The 20,229-nt window shown below is 36.4% G+C and overlaps 1 protein-coding gene across 6 annotated transcripts in view; it reads right to left on the bottom strand.

Annotated features, from left to right (window-relative positions):
• Nucleotides 1-17,625, bottom strand: part of ldb3a (LIM domain binding 3a) — a 45,176-nt gene extending 27,551 nt beyond the window's left edge. For 3 of the 6 annotated variants that reach the window (XM_079636227.1, XM_079636232.1, XM_079636231.1), the window contains exons 1-2: nt 14,957-15,095; nt 14,638-14,831 (exon numbers count right to left, since the gene is read on the bottom strand). In XM_079636227.1, the coding sequence (XP_079492353.1) occupies nt 14,638-14,733 (96 nt within the window). In that variant the 5' untranslated portion in view covers nt 14,734-14,831; nt 14,957-15,095. Of the gene's footprint in view, nt 1-14,637; nt 14,832-14,956; nt 15,254-17,380 lie in introns of those variants that run through there. The other 3 variants (XM_079636228.1, XM_079636229.1, XM_079636230.1) reach the window with 3 other exon arrangements.
• Nucleotides 17,626-20,229: the final 2,604 nt, after the last annotated feature.

The raw sequence follows: 20,229 nt of genomic DNA, 5'->3' as shown, positions 1-20,229 counted from the left end.
AAAATATTTCAATTTCAAAATAAATGCTGTTCTTTTGAACTCTCTATTCATCAAAGAATCCTGAAAAAAAAATTATCATGATTTCCACAAATCAGCACAACGGTTTTCAACATTTTGAGAGAATTACACACAGGACAACAAAACACTCATTATTGGACACTTTATTGCTGAAAAACTCATTTCTACAACGGAACTACAATGGTAGCGTATGCTGAGAATGGAAAATGGGTCAATACTGTTCCTCCATGACATGTAAAGAGCATGTGAGGACCACCATTTGTGATTCTGTGATACCGATACCGGAAACCTACAGACTTGCACAGATGGGTGGCACTGTGTCGTCTCTGTGTCATATATCAAGATTTAGAGTCTGTTTCTTTTATTGTAAATCTGGCGAGGTTTCAGCTGTGTGTTTTGAGCCAGAAGCATCTCCTTAGCCAAAGTCTCACTGTGCATGGCTGTGCAGAGCTGTCTAATTTACAGGAAGCTGACGTGAATGCAAAATGAATAAAGCTGATTTCAGTTGTGTGCATGTTTCTCTCTAATCTCTTCTGGCTAGATGAGGAATTTTTGACACTGTGTTATGTTTTGCTCCCTGAGTGACTATTCCTAAAACTCCCATTGAAAAAACTGAAGAGCTCTCTGTGTGAGTGTATTTTTTGCATCTGTTTTGATTTTAAATTTAAACAAAAAAAAACGAATGCATGCACATCTGAGCCAAGGATTTGGTTTCAAAAGTGCCAAGACTGCAAAGCCTATTTCAATAGCCTGAGAAGTAGACCAGTCATAAAAAAAAGAAAAGAAAAGTGTCTGAAATAGCATCAGGACACATGCAAAATAATTCTGAGAAAGTTAGTTTGGCGTTATTATCTGACAACAGATAATTGGCAGTGTTTTTTGTCCAAACAATGGAAGTCAATGGTAACCAAAACAGAACATTCTTCAAAATATCTTCTTTTGTGTTTCAGTTTTGGAATGACATCAAGGTAAGTAAATTATGACAGAATTGTCATTTTTGGGTGCACTTTCCCTTTAAATGCTTCACTCTAAGCCACAATAATAGAGCAATCAAATCAACTTATTCCATGGCTCACCTCTGCTATCTTACCTGAAATATTTGTGCCAAGAAATTTTATTATGAACCAGTCCTACAGTAGTCATAATTCAGTATACGATTTTCACTGGTCTAGATCAGTGTCAGACATTGATCAGTGTCTGCTATTTTTCACGTATTAATTACTGGGTGCCTAGATTGAACCTTGGACAAACCAGCAAAGGGTCCAGAAGGAATATCAGACTGACAGACAGAGAGGAGCAGCAGAGCAGGTGACACAACATGATTATGCACTATGTGTGGATACAATGTATGATGCAATGAAAATACTGTTGAGACTAAACTTAGAGGCACTTATAAAACCCTATTATATATCAGTTATGTATCAGTTAGTATACATTTAGGTACATATTAACTTGCCAAATTTTGTCTGTAATTAAAATTAGTCAATATTTGGCACGGCAAGTTTGGCAAAGTGACCATACAAATTTAGCCGTGTGAATGAGTAATTTCTCCCAGTGTTTTAGACAAGCTCTTTTGAAAAAAAAAAAATTATGAAATTCACTTTTTGAAGTTGCATTCAAAATCCACTTGACTTACAGTAGCAATCTGTGAGGTGTGCAAATGGCCATGAATGCTTTCGTTTCTTAAGGTGCTGTCACAAAAAAATGGTCAATAGTGTAACAATGTAGCACAGCTCACCTGAAGCCACTTTCGAATCAATCAGCTTTCTGTTGGTCAACGCAGTGAATCCATGTGACCAACTTGAACCGGCTGTGAGATCTGCGTGGTGAAATCTTTCACCCTCAAAAATTCCTGATTTTGAATGGATGTCTATTGAATTGACTGGATTTCCCCCGGAAATAAACTAGGATTCTGCTTGAGAAAAGCATGCCTATACTGCTCCACCAGCTAGACGGCTCTAACCAACATAAACCAGCCTGGACCAACATGGAATTAATGCTGGTTTTTTCAGCAGGGCCCGAAACTTTATTGCTGTTGTTGTTATTCTCATCTGGTACTTTTAACATACTCAGGGGACGTTCACACAGAATGTGTTTTTTCATTCCACTGCGCTATTTTTCCATTGTTTTTCAATGTAAACACGAGCTAGACAGACGTCTTTAACCATTGAACTCTTTTGCAGAGATCTCACGCATGACACGGAGCGCTCAAGAAATGCAACTTAAAAAATAAAAAATAAACTTTTCTAGACTTTTCTCATTCTACTGACCTGCATCTCATGTTTTTAACAGCAGAATGTGTTCTGTGTGAACCGGCCCTCATTCTGGTACATCAAGTACAAGGCATAATAATATAGAGATCAACTAATAATCAAGGATATCTAGTTACTAGCGTAAAGCTGATAATTATTAGACAAATTTGAAATTATGATTTATAATTTATAATTTTGAATTGCATGGTTTGAATTTAATTTGATTATGCTTTCAACTCTCAATAAGAGTGTAGTACTCTTTACTGAGTTAAAGTGAGTTTATCTTATTTTATCATGCATATTTGCATATTTTTACACAATACATTTTTTTTTTAAAAAGTGGATTCAAACTGCAGATTGTCTCATAAAACAGTGCCATTGTTAGAGGAATGCCTTGCAGTGTGTGGCTACTGTGTGTAATATCTTTAAAAATGTATCGGTATGTGACAGCTGTGTTTCCACTATTGTGGTCACGTCTACACTGTGGATGAGCTTAACATGATCAATGCAATCTGACACCTGGATGGACTATATATCCCGGCACTTCACACAAGCTCATGAGCAAATATGACCGATTGTAGTTGCCCTTCTTGCAGAATGCATGGCACAGTATTTGATAAAACTCAAGCTCAACTGAAGAGCTCTTATACTCTGGCACAAATTCACAAATAACTGAAGTCTGTCTCATTTGCTTATTGAGGTACAGGCTTGTAAGAATAAGCCACACTAGGTTTAGCAACAACAAAAACACCTGCTGGTCTCGATATGTCCATCCAACCTTTGGTTAAATCGAGGTTGGAATGAACATTGCAGTTAGATGGCTGCGATAAGTCCAAAATAGCTTTAAACGACAGGCTTCTTCCTCCTTCCTTCAAAAACAAATGTTCTGTACTTATAACTACCCACATTGGGTAGCAATTGCAGTCTTTTTCCTACTTGACAGCTGCTCTAATTGTGTCTGTGTAAATGTCTGCTAGCCACTGAGTGTTGCGGTTGTTTTAAGAGTCTGGTTGTTTCTGTCGTCTTCCTCTATAAATGTCAAGTCTAATTGCCTCATCTAGCAAGGGGAGTGTCCTGTCACCTTTAGAAAGGCCACTGTGATGGTAGTGTTCATGTGCATCCCCATAAAGTGACTTCTGACATGTACTCCAAATTAAGACGAGACACGGCAGGCAAAAACATCTGTTTTATTTTCACTGGTCAATTTTGAGATTTTGGGCTATTTGTCTTCAATAACATGTCTTCTTTCAGACTTGTGGTGGAAAACAGTCCAAAATACACATTTAGGTCTTTATTTTACTACACTTTGTCTATTTGCGTCTAAGTTGCCGTTCTAAATCAACGCGCTGCTCCGCGATCTCTGTCTGCTTCCTTTAATCACACACACCGCTGGGAAGCTGGAAGCTCTCTCTCCTGTACAATGCTGTCGGATCCAAATATGGTCATTTCCTTTTAATCAGCAACCAATCGTGAAAGTACAATGGGCATTTAACTCTAAAAGCGAAATCTCATTAGCTGATGTCCATTTCTGACAATGTGATTCGTTCAGATGCATCACGTGACGTGCTCTGACATTTAGATGTGTGTTTTTGACTGTTTTTCTGTTCAGTTAAAGGCTATAAATGCTGTGTTTATAAGTTTTGATGTGATTTATGTGGTTTGTATTGTTGTTGCTAATGATTTGATGAGATATTGTGTCTGTAAATAGTTGTTTCCACTAAAAAAGTATGAATTTTTACATTACAAATCTTTAAATCCTTTTTCTCAAAATGAGTTTTTTGTCATTCTCCATTATAAACATCTCAGCCTACACTACATATTTTGGGTCAAATATGGTCAAACCCAGTCGTTGGGTTAAATCTTTTAATTACCTTTTTAACCCAACATTTGGGTTTGTCCATATTTGACCCAAAATTGGGTTGAAACAACCCAGCATTTTTTTAGAGTGTATGTAGCACCTATGTACACCAAACTTTCCAGTTATACACTTAGCAGTATTCTGAAGATATGTTCAGGTGGATTTGTTAATAAATCATTCTTGGCCTGATTTATGTGACATTTTAATAAAAAATATATGGCGAAAATCAAATTTTTAAGGCTATGGACAGTATATTTTGATTTCCTAGGTAATGAAAGCATATATCCTGAAATCCCTCTGAACATCTTTTTTCATCTTGTGCGTAAAAGAATTTTGCACCTGGCTTTATCATATGTTCAAATCTATCTACCGAAAATATATGGAAAGTTGCGCATATTTAATGAGATAATGCATCATTTGCATAATTAAACATACACATTTCAAAAACTTGTAATACATTTTTTTTATGAACTTGTGTAAGTAATCAACTGAGAAAGTTTCATGGTGATATCTATTATTTTAAAATTGTACCCTATTCACCTGTAGTGTCTCGCCTTAAAAAAAAAGAAAAAAGAAAAAAGTAAGTAATTTAGGTTTGGAAGTATATGAAGGTGAGTAAATGATGACAGAATTTCACTTCTGGGTTAACTATCCCTTTAAGGCTTCATTAAATTATGCAGGAATATTGTATCGTATAAATATCGTATAAAACATTAATGTCAGAAAAGAAATATGGATAAAGACATTTTGCAAAAACATTTCTAATTCAGATTTACATGTTTTAAGGAATGCATGATACTGTTGCTTTGTGCTGGGGTTAGCAAAACTAACGGCAGTAGGAAAAGGAAGGGAGCATGGGAAAACAAAGGCTTTGAGAGACTGGGGGTGGATTACCAGGCCTGGCACACAAAACATGCATTAACTCCCCATTCTCAGCTCATTCCAATTGATGCCTGGATGAATGAGTGGCTGATATGCCAGCTCAAATCTCCTGCTCACTCACAACAGCACAAAGGAGCTGTTCTGTGGGTCAAGTGAATCACAGGAGGGAAGTAGGACTTAGAGAAATGTAGAGAGAGAAATTTGATGGCTTATTGGATGGACAGATTGAAGGTCCATCAAAATAAGTCAACATGAAATCAAAATATATTGTATATACTTTCTTAAGAAACATTCCTGGTCTTGTGCACGATTGCTATGCATCATTTCAATGCAAAATATGATTGTAATCTTTCCACTTTGCATGATCTATTCAACCCCTGATGGATAAAATCAAGATAATTAAGTACCACCATTTTTTTTGTCTCAGGGAATGGACATATTTCAATCAGCATAAACAACCATTCAAAAGTTTGGGGTTGGTAAGATTTTTAAAATGCGTTTGAAAGAAGTCTCTTATGATCACCAAGGCTGTATTTATGTAACCGAAGCAAAAACAGTAATATTGTGACACATTATAACTATTTAAAATAACTGTTGTCTATTGTAATATGTTTTAAAATGCAATTCCTTATGAACATTTTAAAAAGCTGCATTTTCAGCATCATTACTCCAGTCTTCAGTGTCACATGATCCTTCAGAAATCATTCTAATATGCTGATTTGCTGCTCAAGAAACATTTCTTATTAATATCGCTGTTGAACACAGTTGTGCTGCTTAATATTTTTGTGGAAACCACAGGATTCTTTGATGGATAGCATTTTGATGGATAAAATAGCATTAAAAGAACAGCATTTATTAAAAAAAATAATGGTAGTGTACATCAAATTACTGCTCTGAAATTACTTAATTGTATAACAGCTTTAAAAATATAATTTTTTTTGTGTGTTCCACAAAAGAAACAAGAATGTATATAATTTTCCGGGTATGTAAAGTATGAATTAGAATATCCTTGTTCTCTGCAGATTCTAAGTGAACGCACTAAGATCTACACCAGTCATATTTTGAATTGACAGTCATGTTGTGTCAACATCTGAAATGGTGAAGACTTGATCAGTTACATAAGACTAAAGTAGCAATACTTACTCATGATTGAGGCCTGAGTACTTAACCAGATGGCCTCATTTATGCTAACAAGACCGAAAAGAATCCGACACCATATGAATGCAATGCGACCTGATCCTCCCCTGCTGTAGCACCCCTCATATAAGAGCCTCATATAAACCTGCCTGACAGCAAATGAATAAAACACATGTGAAAAAGAGCGAGATTTCAATCACAGCACATCAAAGCCAACCTGATGAGTTATCAGAGAACAAGCTTTGGTTAAAAACACCCCACATTTCTGCATTGCTGGAAGAAAGCATGTTTGGTGGATGCTGGTATGTAACAGTCTTCCCCAGCACGACTGCATGACTTGACCTTCAGCCGCCATCTAAAAACAGCTCTGCCTGTCAGCAGCACCAGCTTCAGGCTCTCACGACACACACCAACACTGGGTACTTGCTACCTACTGGTTTGGGACTATCTGAGAGAGACTATTATATATTAACATTATTTACACCACTATTGAGAATCACACAACTTTCTACTGACTAATTTTCAAACTTTATGAAGAGCGTTTTGAGTATTTTTGTTTCCTGACTTAATACATTGGGTTATTAATCGCATTATTTATGACGTGTGTACAAACAACATCAGATTAGTCCAGTGAACCAGAACAGAATGACACCAAGTCCTAACCTGGTGTGATTTTTACAGCCACAAGCAATTTGTCTGTCCACAATGAACACAAAACTAATGTGCGAAACGACACAACTTCAGTTTATAATAAGTTATTTGCTGCTTAATGTACAGTTTTGTGGAGTCTGATTTTGAACCAAGGATATTTCACAGAAACAGAAATAAAATAATCAACAAAACATCGTTGCAGTCAAATAAATCAGAATGTTTTGCACCATATTCACTTGTTCCAACAAAAATAGTTATATCATAGCTTCATCACAGGGGTATCATTTCCAGCGATTACTGAAAATTTAAAACCTACATTATTTCTAGTATATTTTTGTTAAGAAAACATTAAATGGACGTTTTATTATTATTTTAATTTAATACTGTGAAGCTGCTTTGATACAATCTGTATTGTGAAAAGCGCTATACAAATATTCTTGACTTGACTTGACAAAATGAAACCTGTTAAATCTGTTAGTTTTTGAATATTGTTGAAAGAAGTCTCTTAATGTTCACCAAGGCAGCATTTATTTAATCGAAAATACAGTAAACAGTAATATTGTGAAATATTTTAAATGAATATTTTCTGTTTTCATTTTTTTTAATGTTATTTCTTCCTGTGATGACAAACCTGACATTTCAGCATCATTAATCTAGTCCTCAATGTAACATGATCCTTCAGAAATCATTCTGATATGCTGATTTGCAGCTCAAAAAACATTTATTCTTATTATCAAAGTGCTGTTTAATACTTTTGTGGAAAGCGTGATAAAAAAAAATCAGGATACTGTGTTAAATAGAAAGTTCAAAACAACAGCATTTATTTGAAATATAATCTTTTATATAAAAAAGGTTTTTGCTCAATTACATGTGTCCTTGTTCCACAAATATTTAGTCATTTGTTCGTTTAGTTTCATTTTCATGGACTTTCATTATTTCCTGTTGTCTTTGTTAATGTTTCCTGCTCTAATCAGTTATCATGGCATTTCATTTGATCATCACACCTGGTAGTCTTTTAGTTCATTATCATTGAATACTTAAGTTCCTGTGTTTCCTCAGTTCATTGCCGGCTATTGTTTGTTTGTGGACACGCTGTTACACTGTTCTTTTCTCAAATACCTTTGAATTGAAACTTTGACTTATCTTTGGACTCCTTAAACTACTACACCTTGCAGAATAAAAGTATTAATTTCAAGAAAAATATAGAACTTTCGAAAGGTATATGTTGCTAAAAACTTATTTTTATGTCATCTAGCTTATGGGAACAGAGAATGCAATAATAAGCTTTAAAAAATGAAGTAGATTTGTGTTCATCTGCCAGCATCAATTTTCTTGAAGACTGACTGGAATGTACAGTTTCCCTCAGCTTATTAGAGAATAGGCGTGTGGAGAGATGTCATATAAGCAGTCGAGCATTGGAAAGCCACAATGAAAATAAACACTGTTGGGAACACTCTCATCAGGGGTGTTGTGCTATTTCTAGAACTAAAAAAAAAAACTAAAATAAACCTTTGAATGCTGTCCAAGTGAAGAGACAGCAACATTTGTGTCATTATTCCAACACACCCGTAGTGTTACTGCAGATCAAATTCAGGCCAACCATAAAACTCAAACTTCACAAGCTTTAACTGGATGCTCAGTGAATACCATGTGAATGGGAGTGGACCTTAATTTAAAACTTCCATATTTGAACACCCAAATACCACTTCACAAAGGTGAAACACTATTCCACCAGTTGGCGCTCTAAGGGACAGAGAGCTTTAATAATATGTTAATAATATGCTGTGTTTATTAAAAGGCTACCGCAAGTGCCCTTCACCGGATGAGACATTCTCAAAGTATTTTGGCAGATCCTAAACAGTGCATCAATGTTGACATTTAAATGTAACATCATTTCAGATGCAAATACGTTTCTAATGACACCACAGTGTCAAATGAAATGTCACAGAACATTAGTATAAGCATGAGGTAATTTAGTGCTGGGTAACCCCATAACTTTCCTCTTTTATACTCGCGGTCCCAACCCCCCTCCATTCCGTTCCCTACAGAATTCAATAGGTCATAAGATGTGCTGCTATATTGTACATGCTAGTCACTAGTGACAACACAATGGCAAAAACAAGCTTAGACCTCAACTTCTGTTAAATAATACAAAAATTGTTTGATTATTACCCATATATTTTATAGCTAAAAACATTTTTTTATTAAAAACCTCTCAACCAGTATTGCTTTAATGCATCTAGCGACTTTAGTTTAACATTTTTTGGATCATTTGACCTTTTATAACTTCCAAAGCCATTTCTGCCATTTGCCAATGTCACTGGTCACACTTTATACAGGTGTCATTACATTGTTTGGCACAATGTACTTTTTCTGTTCATGTAATGCAAAATGTTTGCTGCTATTGAGGTGGAATATAAAAACACTGCTGCAATTAGTTATCACAATTTAAAATTGCGTTAACAACGCAAGGTTGTGGGTTCGATCCCAGGGGATTGCACATACCTATGTATAAATGTATAGGATAATGCAATGTAAGTCGCTTTGGATAAAAGCGTCTGCCAAATGCATAAATGTAAATGTAAATGTAGAATAACTAATAAGTGTTTAATTGTTTCAACTCAAAAACGTGTTTGTGCTGCCTTAAAAGTTTAGTCTTTTTTTTGTGCAAAGTAGTCTAAAGCCGAGCAGGTCTCAGAAAAGAGTGTGGGTGAATTTTATTGGTGATGGATGTAATTTTTACATTTGTGTGCATTGTTTATGTGTGAATGCATTTTGAAACTCACTGAAAGAAAAAAAAAAATCCCACGGGGATAATAAAAGTCAATATAATAAAAGTCAATACAATTTGGATATTTGAGCTATCTCAAGAAAAAAAAACGCTACATTTTAAGTTGTGCCAACTAATTGCTACAATAACAGGTTTGGTGAGTAATTTTAGATATATAATTACTGACATGAATAACATTCAGGTTTTTTTAAATACCTGAATAAGTACAACATAAACATTAACATAGTAGTTAAAGAATCTTAAAATAAAGTAGGACCCTGTTGCTTAATTAATGCATTCTCCAGATAAAAGTATTATTTTCCTTAGCAGTTTCTTTTCATCCAAACCACCCAGAGGTATTTATATCCCTCATCTGTTGCTTTCAGTTTGAACTGAATTGCAAGTTCATGCTTTCTGTGTGCCATCTGTTACAGTCTGAGCTGCTCTCAGCCAAAAGAAATCCTCATTTCAGCACCTAGCACTGAATGAGCACATAAACAGGAGCATCTGCCAACAACATTTCACCCAATTCAGAAGGACCAGTATATTAGCCCAAGAATGTTCAAATGTATAAATTGTATATCGTCTGTTATGTATAAAAACATTTGAAAAGTTCCTACACTTCAAAACACTGTCAAATTAAGTATGTAAACAAAACCAACAAGACAATATTTCTCATCAGTTTGGAATACTGATTGATTTCAAAATAAAAGTATAGTTTTAAATAAACAAAATAAAAAAGAAATATGGGATCTGGATACAATCATATATCATCTTACCTTAAGCTTTAAACTTATTATTAAAGGGGTGGTAAAATGCCCTTTTCACAAGATGTAAAATAAATCTCTGATGTCCCCATAGTGTGTGTGTGAAGTTTTAGCACAAAATACCCCACATATATTATTATATAGCATGTTAAAGTTGTCACTTTTTGAGGGTTTGCAAAAATGCACCGTTTTGTGCCTGGCCCTTTAAATGCAAATGAGCTGCTGCAGAGGGCGGGGTTTCAAGAGAGTATTTAGGCCACGTAACAATCCAACCGTCTCCATTGACTTTGCATTACGAGAGGCTGCCTCCTTGTCGTTTCTTGCTTCTAACTAAAGACAGAAAAATGCCTAAAAGCTGCTGTGTGACAAGGTGTACAGCAAACAAGCTAAGAAACCCAGAAATAAGTTTTTATTAGCTGTCAACCTCCAAAAAACGAGTGTTTAAGGACATAAACGTGGATACAGGCAGTTGAGACAGAGCGTACGTGTCTCATTACTCTGAGAACTAATGTACGCCCGCTGCATGGAGGAGAACGTAATCGCAAACACATGATAGTTTATCTTACAGAAATATAATATATAAAACTGATATTTGGATATTTGACTCACCAGTGACCAAATGTTTAACTTACTGCACACGTAACTGTATTTTTAGTGCATACTGAGTGTCAGGACCCCACAATTTACCCATTCGTTCCAGTCTGTATCCACTTTTAAGTCCTTAAACGCTCGTTTTTGGGGGGTCGACAGCTTATAAAAACGTATTTCTGGGTTTCTTAGCTTGTTTGCTGTACACTTTGTCACACAGCAGCTTTTAGGCATTTTTCTGTCTTTAGTTAGAAGCAAGAAATGACAAGGAGGCAGCCTCTCGCAATGCATGGTCTTCAGATTGTGATCTTCAGATTATGACGCGTAATGCTCTGTCTCTATGTGTGTTAGCAGCTACGATTACCTCACGCAGACACACTAAAATTACAGAAACTGTTCTGCCTTTAATGTTAAATGGAGTCAGACAAAGATGGAGAGAAGTGACAACATGTAGAATGCAACAGGACGTCTCTGAATGGTTAGTTGATGAATTTATGTTGCTGATGTGGAGTTAACTGTCTTCAATTAGCATATTCTGTCATGGTAATCTATAAATCGCTCGTATAGGAACTGTTGTGAGATGCACACAGAGTGACTTTCTATTGAATGTGAACAGATGGATGCTAAAGTTCGAGCTGACTCACAAATGTACTCTTATACAACAACTTTTCCTCTTCTCAACATGGACTGCGTGTTCCCGGGGGCGGGGTTTATGTACATTTTAGGGTTGGTGATGTCACTAACCCGGGAGTAATGTTGTGTAGTCCCTACCAGCCGTTTGTTGTAGTCCTTTTCTTTAAAAGCAAATATCTTCCTTTGATTTTGAACTTTGAGCATTGTAACTTTGCAGATGTTGTTTATGCTCAAACAGCAACATTACACACTAACTAAAGTTAGAAAAGTGAAATCATACTCAACCACCCCTTTAATAATTATGTGAGACCAAACAAGCCCCTCCCACTCTCCGGTATCCCATGATGACACATGACCACAGCGCTCAGCAGAGCAGACAAGCAGCATCCACGTCTCACAGACCTGGTGACAGCCAGACGATCGGGTCTGCGCTAAATTTCGGCACTGTTTGTCTTCGCTGTGAAATTAAACCACTATTAAAACATCTCGATACAGCCAGCCTAAACTTAGGCAATTAGGTCCTCCATTAGGGTTCATAACAAACAAGCTAGTCTGCTGTTGACGTAAAATAACATCATGCAAGTTCAGATATGCACCCAAAATTAATAAAAATGCACCCAAACTTTCAAGATATGAATTGCCCTTGTACAAATTCTTGTATTTTGTGATAACACAATATAGTTTTCATAGACTCACAATCAGGTGAGTCAATGATTCAATGACCCATTCATAAAGTCAGTGGACATGAATGAATTAGCCAGTTTGAACGAATCGGTTGAATGAATAATTCTATGATTCACTTATCACAACTTACCACCCCCTGTGGGTTTTAGTTTAATATAGAATAGTATCCTTTCATTTTTTTTCAAAATGTTATATTTAGAACAATAATCTCATTACTTTATTCAGGCAATTGTAGTTGCAGTTGAAATGGATTTTGATAAATGGTATTTAAATTACAATGATTTTAAATGATAATGATAAATGGATTTTGATACTGATTTCATTTCATTGGTATAACAGCCCTATAGTGTGTAAAAGATGATCGTTTTTAATAATAAATAATTATAAGAGGAGTGCCTTTTTTTTTTTTTACTTGAGCGCCTGCCCTCCCAAAATGTCTGTGCACAGCCTTGTTGCAGTGTCACATGAATCATTATAATATGCTTATTTGCTTCTTATTATCAATATTGAAACATTTACATGCTGTTGATCATTTAATGCAGCATCACCCATATTTTATATTATTTAAAAAAAAACATATATAATTATTCCTTGCTCTCAACAGCCAAATACAGTATCGCATGTGTTAACATTCAGAGCAAAGTCTACGGCACTGAACTGGAATTCTCACTGGCTGATCAGTAAATAGCAACCAGGCCGTCTGTCTCCTGTGGGCTGGCGAATATTATTCATCCTCTTAAGTTACAGGAATCCTCCTCAGACCTACTAATGTGATACTCACAGCAGATCTACGTCTTGATTTAAAGACAGAATAACCGAGCACTTCTTGCCTCTTTTACAGCAGGCCACCACACTTGTGTTGTGCTTTTATAGAAAAGCCCCCTGTTGAGCCACCCGACAAAAGTAAGTATTAGCTCCCACCTGCCACTCTACAGTGACTGACTAGGCCCTGTGCCACTGGTCTTTTCCTGTATGGAAGACAAACAGACCGGCCACACACCTCTTGATTTAGATATTCTTAGAAACTAGTACAAGTGAGGCCAAATAGCTGTCAAATTCTGCAAATAAAAGGCCTAGAAAAGCGTCAGAAGATTCCAATGTGCATTGGGATATTGTCAAGGGTGTTTACGTCAATGTAACATGACAAACTCGGTGGGCCACCTAGGATAGTGTACCAAACAGACATTCTTCCTGACCGCAGGCTATGTTGGCAGAGGTGACAAAATGGCAGTGCATCATCTCTCTGTGGCGTGTATTTGCCACCGTTTGACCGCTCAAATCCCTGTCTGACATTTTTTACACAAGAGGATCTATTTTTTCAAGACCCTCGAATGCCAGCAACATACTGGGGCAGTGAATCTGTCCTCACTCGACATCTGAGAATAGGAAGGTGCATATGTTGTGGACTGTGCTCTTCCAACACAAATCACACAGATAACATATCAATTCATGGTCAAACGCAGGTCAAATGTTCTCTGGGCTGTCATGCTTTCAGCGAGTAGAATGTTTCAGAGCGTTTGCAGAGATATAATTGTTACAGTAATATGATGAGATCTCGCCCTTCTGTGATATTTGACCTTCCTTTCTCACACCACTCCCAAATAAAGCCCTTAAAACACCCTTTTGAACTCATCCATGCTGAATTCCTTGAACAATTTCACAGAACTAGCTGTTTAAGAGAAGCATTAGTCATCAGACTTCATGTTACACACAAGAATAACAGCGGGACGAGGATAAATCGATTTGAGTGTAATGAACTGAATGCACACACTACAATCAATACTGTACATCTACACTGTAAATATGGATTTACATGGTGGTCTTATGAGGTTCCCCGACAAAGCAGCATTGCAGAAAGAATATTAAATGATTAATGAAAAGCAATTCACAATATCAAAACGCACCAAAAGACAAACACCAAGACACCAATCACTTCTTTTTAGCACTAAGCAGACATGCCCTATGCAAGTTTCCAAATCAAGTTGCATCATATAATATAATATAGAAGAAGCATATTCATTATCATTATGATGAATAACATAACCAACTTAACAAACAATTCTGGATCAGCAACAGATCAGCACAAGATCAAGTACCAAGATAACAATGAATGAACAAAGGAAGTACAAAATCATCAATTCATATTGTAGTAAATATATGAATATTATGAGGGATCATATTTTAAATAACAAGAGAGTCAATTGGGTTTGGAATGTCTAAACTGACGTGGAATTAAATCGAATTCATATTGGGTTGAAATGCTTAAAGCTCTTATTCAGACAATACTTGTGAAAACATCAATAAAACTATTAGACTCATTTATACAGATTTAGATATGAGTAAACGGTGCTGAACTAATGATTTGCTGTCTTTTTGGCCAGGATTTTGGGCTCTTACCCTAGAAACGGTGAGGGGCATGTTGAAGTCCTTGCCTCCTTGCAACCGGAAGCCCCAAGGCGAAGGTCCAGCGAGTGAAACGTTGTAAGAAGTCATTGTTCAAAAAAGCCTGTGTATTGTTTAAGCAACAAAATTTCTCCAAACGGATGGGGAAAATGGATTTGGGAGGGGGCGGGGCACTTGCCAAACAGCCTCTGAAAGAAGAAGAAGAAAAAAGTGTAAAAGGAAGGTAACACTCACACCTCTCCAAAAAAAACGGCAAGAAAATGCAGGCCAAAAGGGTCAAAGTAACAGCGTAAAACAATGAATTCAGGCCCACCCGAATACACTGCAAACTAACTGGAGCAACAGAGAAGAGCTATGAGCCAGAGGAAGAGGATTCTTGCCTAGTCGGATGAGCTGGACAGACAGCCTAAGAATAGCTGCCCCTCTGCCGACACCGATAGCACTATGGCATTGGGGGGAGGGGGGAGGAAGGGGTACTTATATGGCATGTAAGGGGACACCCAGAATGCCAGGCCTCCCATGATTCACAGGGCTAATATAGTCCCCTCTTAGGCTAAAAGATTTTTCTAGACTCCTTTCTTCTATAGGGTGCCTCATCTGGATCAGGGACCTGGGATAGTGATTATATCAAAACTGAATTTATAATCATGTCTTTTTGGTAAAGAGTCCAACACTGCAACCTGGCTGATTCTGAAAAAGGGTTAACAAACGGTTAGAGTTAATTGGCTTCCCCTATGGACACAAACAAGCTTATCTCATGCATTCACAATGCATTCTTGGATTGAATTGTCACCAGTTCAAATTAAGTGTCTATTGATTTTATCATCACCTTAAATACATTGGAATTTTAACAAACTACTGTTTAGAATTCTTTAAAGAAATGAATATTCTTTATTAATCTAAAATTAATTACATTTCTTTAAAAGTGACAGTAAACATTTATTATGTTAATTTAAAATGTTTCTATTTCAAATAAATGCTTTTCCAAGAATATTGGAAAAAATAATGCATCACAGTTTTCATAAAAATATTAAGCAGCACAACTGTTTTCAACATAGATAATAATAAGAAATGCTTTTTGAGCACCAAATCAGCATATTAGAATGATTTCTAAAGGATCATGTGACAGTGAAGACTGGAGTAGCTGCTGAAAATTCAGCTTTGCCATCACAGGAATTAAAACAGAAACAGAAAATGGTTATTTGGAATTGTAAAAATATTTCATTATACTGATTTTACTGTTTTTTTTATTCATATAAATGCAGCCTTGGTAAGCATAAGATACTTTTTTCAAAGACATTAACAATTCTGATCGAACCCAGAGTTTTAACTTCATTAATACATTAACATTGTAATTATTAATATGGGGTAATTTTCTCTTTTGATTTATTTCTTTATTGCACACACAAACCTTGAATGGCATCTGAGATAATGTTATCCCAAACATCCAGAGGCATCTGGAGGTTTTTTTAATGAGCAGCTTTAGACAAAGAACAAGTGGCAGTGAGAAACGCCTGATATGCTCTTATTGCTCTCAGAGAACCGAGATAAGAGTGCACCAGCACTCTCTCCTGCCATCACAAGGTCCACACTGAGACATCAGAGAGAAGATAACCACTGAGGACCTGCCTGTTCGCCCTGCCTAATTTGGGAGACCTCTAGTTAGCAGCTAAGTTTAGCCCTCTTTGTCAATGGAAGAATTTGAAGTAATACTGTACATGAATGTTCAACAATCAGGCCTTCATAGGCAGAGAACAAGCATGCAAACCCTGGACAGTGTGAGACATTACTTTGATACAGTGCTTGTCATTATGATGGTTTGACAAAGACAATAGTATTTATTGAAAAACCTAGGACTTTTCTGATTCAATCTTACTAGATCTATGGTTTTCCCATAATGGGCCAAAATTACATAAAAATGTGTGACTGTAGAAACTCTTCACTCCTCAGAGACCAAACTTTCAAAGAGCTTTAGTCTGTCTGCCAGTCCGTTCATCTAATTTTTCTGTCTGTGTATCTTTCTTTCTTATCTGTCTGTCTGTCTGTCTGTCTGTCTGTCTGTCTATCCATCTATAAATGCGTATATATGTACACAGATAAATGATGTAGGTATCACAAATTTTTATATAGCCCATGATCAGCTGGATTCCATTCATACTGTACATGATCTCCACAACCAACATGAATCCAAACAAAAATGCAACCGGCTATTATACTAATTGATTTTATGTAACATCCCTCATGTCTATTTAGTGTCTGTATCATTTGCTGTATTGTTAAAAATAGTTTATATTCTAAATACTTAATATTTGCTAAAGTTTCCCAGGAAAATATTGCCCTTTAAAAATAAATAAAACGTTTACACCTGAAGATATGTCACAATACACAAAATAGTAACCTATACTAGGTATTATCAACAAATATTTAGGATATCATTGGATTTTTGACCAGATAAATAGCCAATACTAAATTCAACAAATTCAAAACAATAGCAACACGCCACTGGCTAAAATAGTATATTTGTAGACTCACGTTACATTTATAGTAATACATCGGTAGGTTTGGTAAAACTCATGAAGCCCTAACTGAGAGCATGAGGCATGTAGCCTACAGAAGAAATGCTGTCACGCGACTGCATCCACTGAGCGTGTCGAGTAGCTACAGTGTGAAGCTTCCATTTCCATTCAACAAATCATTCAAAACAAACAACTTTTTTCCAAGTTTTGGTTCAACCTACATTGCATTCTAAAAGTTGCTTGTATTGTCACTTGTCAGCCGCGAGCCTTGCAGTTTTGAGTCGCTCCGCTTCCCCCAAAGGTCACTCATGCCTGATCCCTGGAACTCCCGGTGTTGTGAGCACCGCGGACGCAAAATGACCAATCATACTATGCTGAAGGCTTAGCTCATGAATATTAATAAAGGAATGTCGCGTTCCCACAGTAGGTCCACGTGATTTGCTGAAATGCAGACCCGGAGCTAATCACCTGTCGAATTAACGAATCATCATAGAGTAAGCATTTTGGTACATGAATATTAATTAGCTTCTGTGACGGACGTGTTAGTGGGGTTACCAAGCAACGCCAGCATGATCTAATTAATATTAATAAGCTAAGTCTTTTTAATAGTAGGGTTTTTAATTTCTCCCACGGGACGGGGAGGCGGAGGACGAGGGATTTTCATTAGAGAAGAATTATTAAAGAGACAGTGGTCCCGCTATTGCCCTTGTCAACATAACATCTAACCCTTAAAAAGGCTCGAAACGCCTCAGGCATTCTGTAACTAGCTGTAGGGCAGTATAGGGTCCTATATTTAACTTACTAAACTTAATTAAGATGCTTAATTATCAACCACTTGGTTCTGCGTATTAAACTACTGTATTTGGAATATTTAACTTTGTGTTTCTGCTGTTTTCGTTAAACATAAAAAAAGCACATTAAACCAGCATAGACGGGTTTCTTGACAAACAATACCTAACAGTTAGCAAAACCGCTAACAGGTGTTATGCCGAGTTCTGCATTTTCAGCATCATTAATCAGGGACGTGCAGAGAGTTCCTCAGGGGCAGGGGCTCAAATATAAAAAGGGGCATATACCGGTATATATATATACACACACACACACACACACACACACACACACACACACATATATACATATATATATGAGGAGCTCTTTTCCAAAACGCTATAAATCCATTTCAATAGTTTTCAGGAAAATTAAATTTTTTACCTAGACCCACACATTTTGGGAATATTCAATTTATCCTGTTAAAATGGTTGTGTGGCTCAGTCTGAACATATTGAACAATGATTATTAAATCAAACAACAATATTGTTGGTGATAAATTCAAAGTTTATTTATTTATTTTTCAAAACGCTATAAATCCATTCTTCTTTTTTTTCAAAACGCTATAAATCCATCAATTGTTTCCAAAAAAAATATGGTTTGTCTTTAATACTTTAAATGAATATAAATTAAACAAGTGCAAATGCATGAAATAAATAAAAGCCAACTATAATAAATAGTTAAATAAAATAAATAATGACACATTTTAATATTGTCCAGCACATAACACTCATACAAATACCAGTCCTTAAATACAACAATGTTAAAAATACATTTAAATCATTTAGTAATTTAGGCTAATTGTAATTTGGTGCCGAACCTGAAAAAAGTAATGATAGACTAGTAATGATAACAATACTCAATAAGTTATTTAGTAATACATTCAGAGTCATTTTTAGTAAAGTGTCAACCTGTAACAAATAGGACCAATTTGTCCACTACATATGCATGAAAAAACGAATTATTAAATAATGATAACGATATTCAATAGGCAAGTCAGTCAGTAATAAATAAATAAAATAAAAATCAAGATAATAAATAAAAATCAGATCGTCCGGTGACAGCCTCTCGGCCTGACAGAAACCTGTGGGAGCAGCTTTGTTGACATCCGACTGTTGGTATTAACGCGCCTCCCGCGAATCTTCTTTTGTTGTTGTTTTTTGTGATTATCTTGTGATTGTGATTATGTGATTGTCCAGTCTGTGTTTAGTAAACTTTAAAGCAGTGCACTCGTTTTGAGGAATTAATTAAATAAACGTCTGTTCAGATCGCCGCCCATTTTGATTGCTTAGAACGCGCCCGAATTCTGATTGGTCGAGAGTATGTATCGCGTTTAGGCTAAAAATAGGTTCGGCGCTTATCGCGTTTTGAAAAAGAAACTGCATCTTGCAGTACATTTTAAACCAGGAAATATCGCGATTTTGGCATGACACGTTGATGGAGCAGTGAATAGGTTCAGTACACAGCAAAATGACATGATAAACTCATTTTTTTTAAATGGCGTTTAGCCCCAGTAGTATATTCCTGCACAACCGGAGGCTGCAGTTTTAGGACCCCAGGAGGCTGCAGTTTCAGTACCCCAGTTTTAGGACCGGAGTTTTAGGACCCTAGTTTATTGTGACAGCGCCACCTACCGAACTGGATTACCAAAAACACAAATGTAACCCCTTTCGCGAGAAGGGTATTCCTGCACAACGGGAGGCTGCAGTTTCAGTACCCCAGTTTTAGGACCGCAGTTAGGACCCTAGTTTATTGTGACAGCGCCACCTACCGAACTGGATTACCAAAAACACAAATGTAACCCCTTTCGCGGCAAAGATAACAGATCACATTGTTAATCACAACAGATTGTTGTTCAACATTCATTACTCGTTAAAACATCACACTCTTACTTATTTTATCTGGACAAACTGAGCATCATTAGAAAGATTTAAGACTCGATAGTGTTTATGATAAAACTCAAACAGCGAACACAGAGAGATCTGGGTCTCCTCTTCCTGATTTGCATCAGTAATGTACGCAAGTCTCATTCGCTGTACAGCTGTCAATCATCTCACGTGGTTCAACGTGACAATAATCCTGCCCTTCTGCATGACGCGGTCCTGTTATCCGTGATAACAAAGCTAAGACACATCTCTTCACCTGAAACAAGAAGCTAATAAATGCACGATTTCGAGTATATGTGGTTTGTGTGTGATTTTCGTGCAATTTTGGGTATTTTCATATGAATTAAGAATGTTTA

This window comes from Phoxinus phoxinus (assembly GCF_949152265.1).
Source record: "Phoxinus phoxinus genome assembly, chromosome: 14".
Lineage (NCBI taxonomy): Eukaryota > Metazoa > Chordata > Actinopteri > Cypriniformes > Leuciscidae > Phoxinus > Phoxinus phoxinus.
The sequence above is the reverse complement of the archived record's forward strand: the minus strand, read 5'-3'. Positions and strand labels throughout refer to the sequence as shown.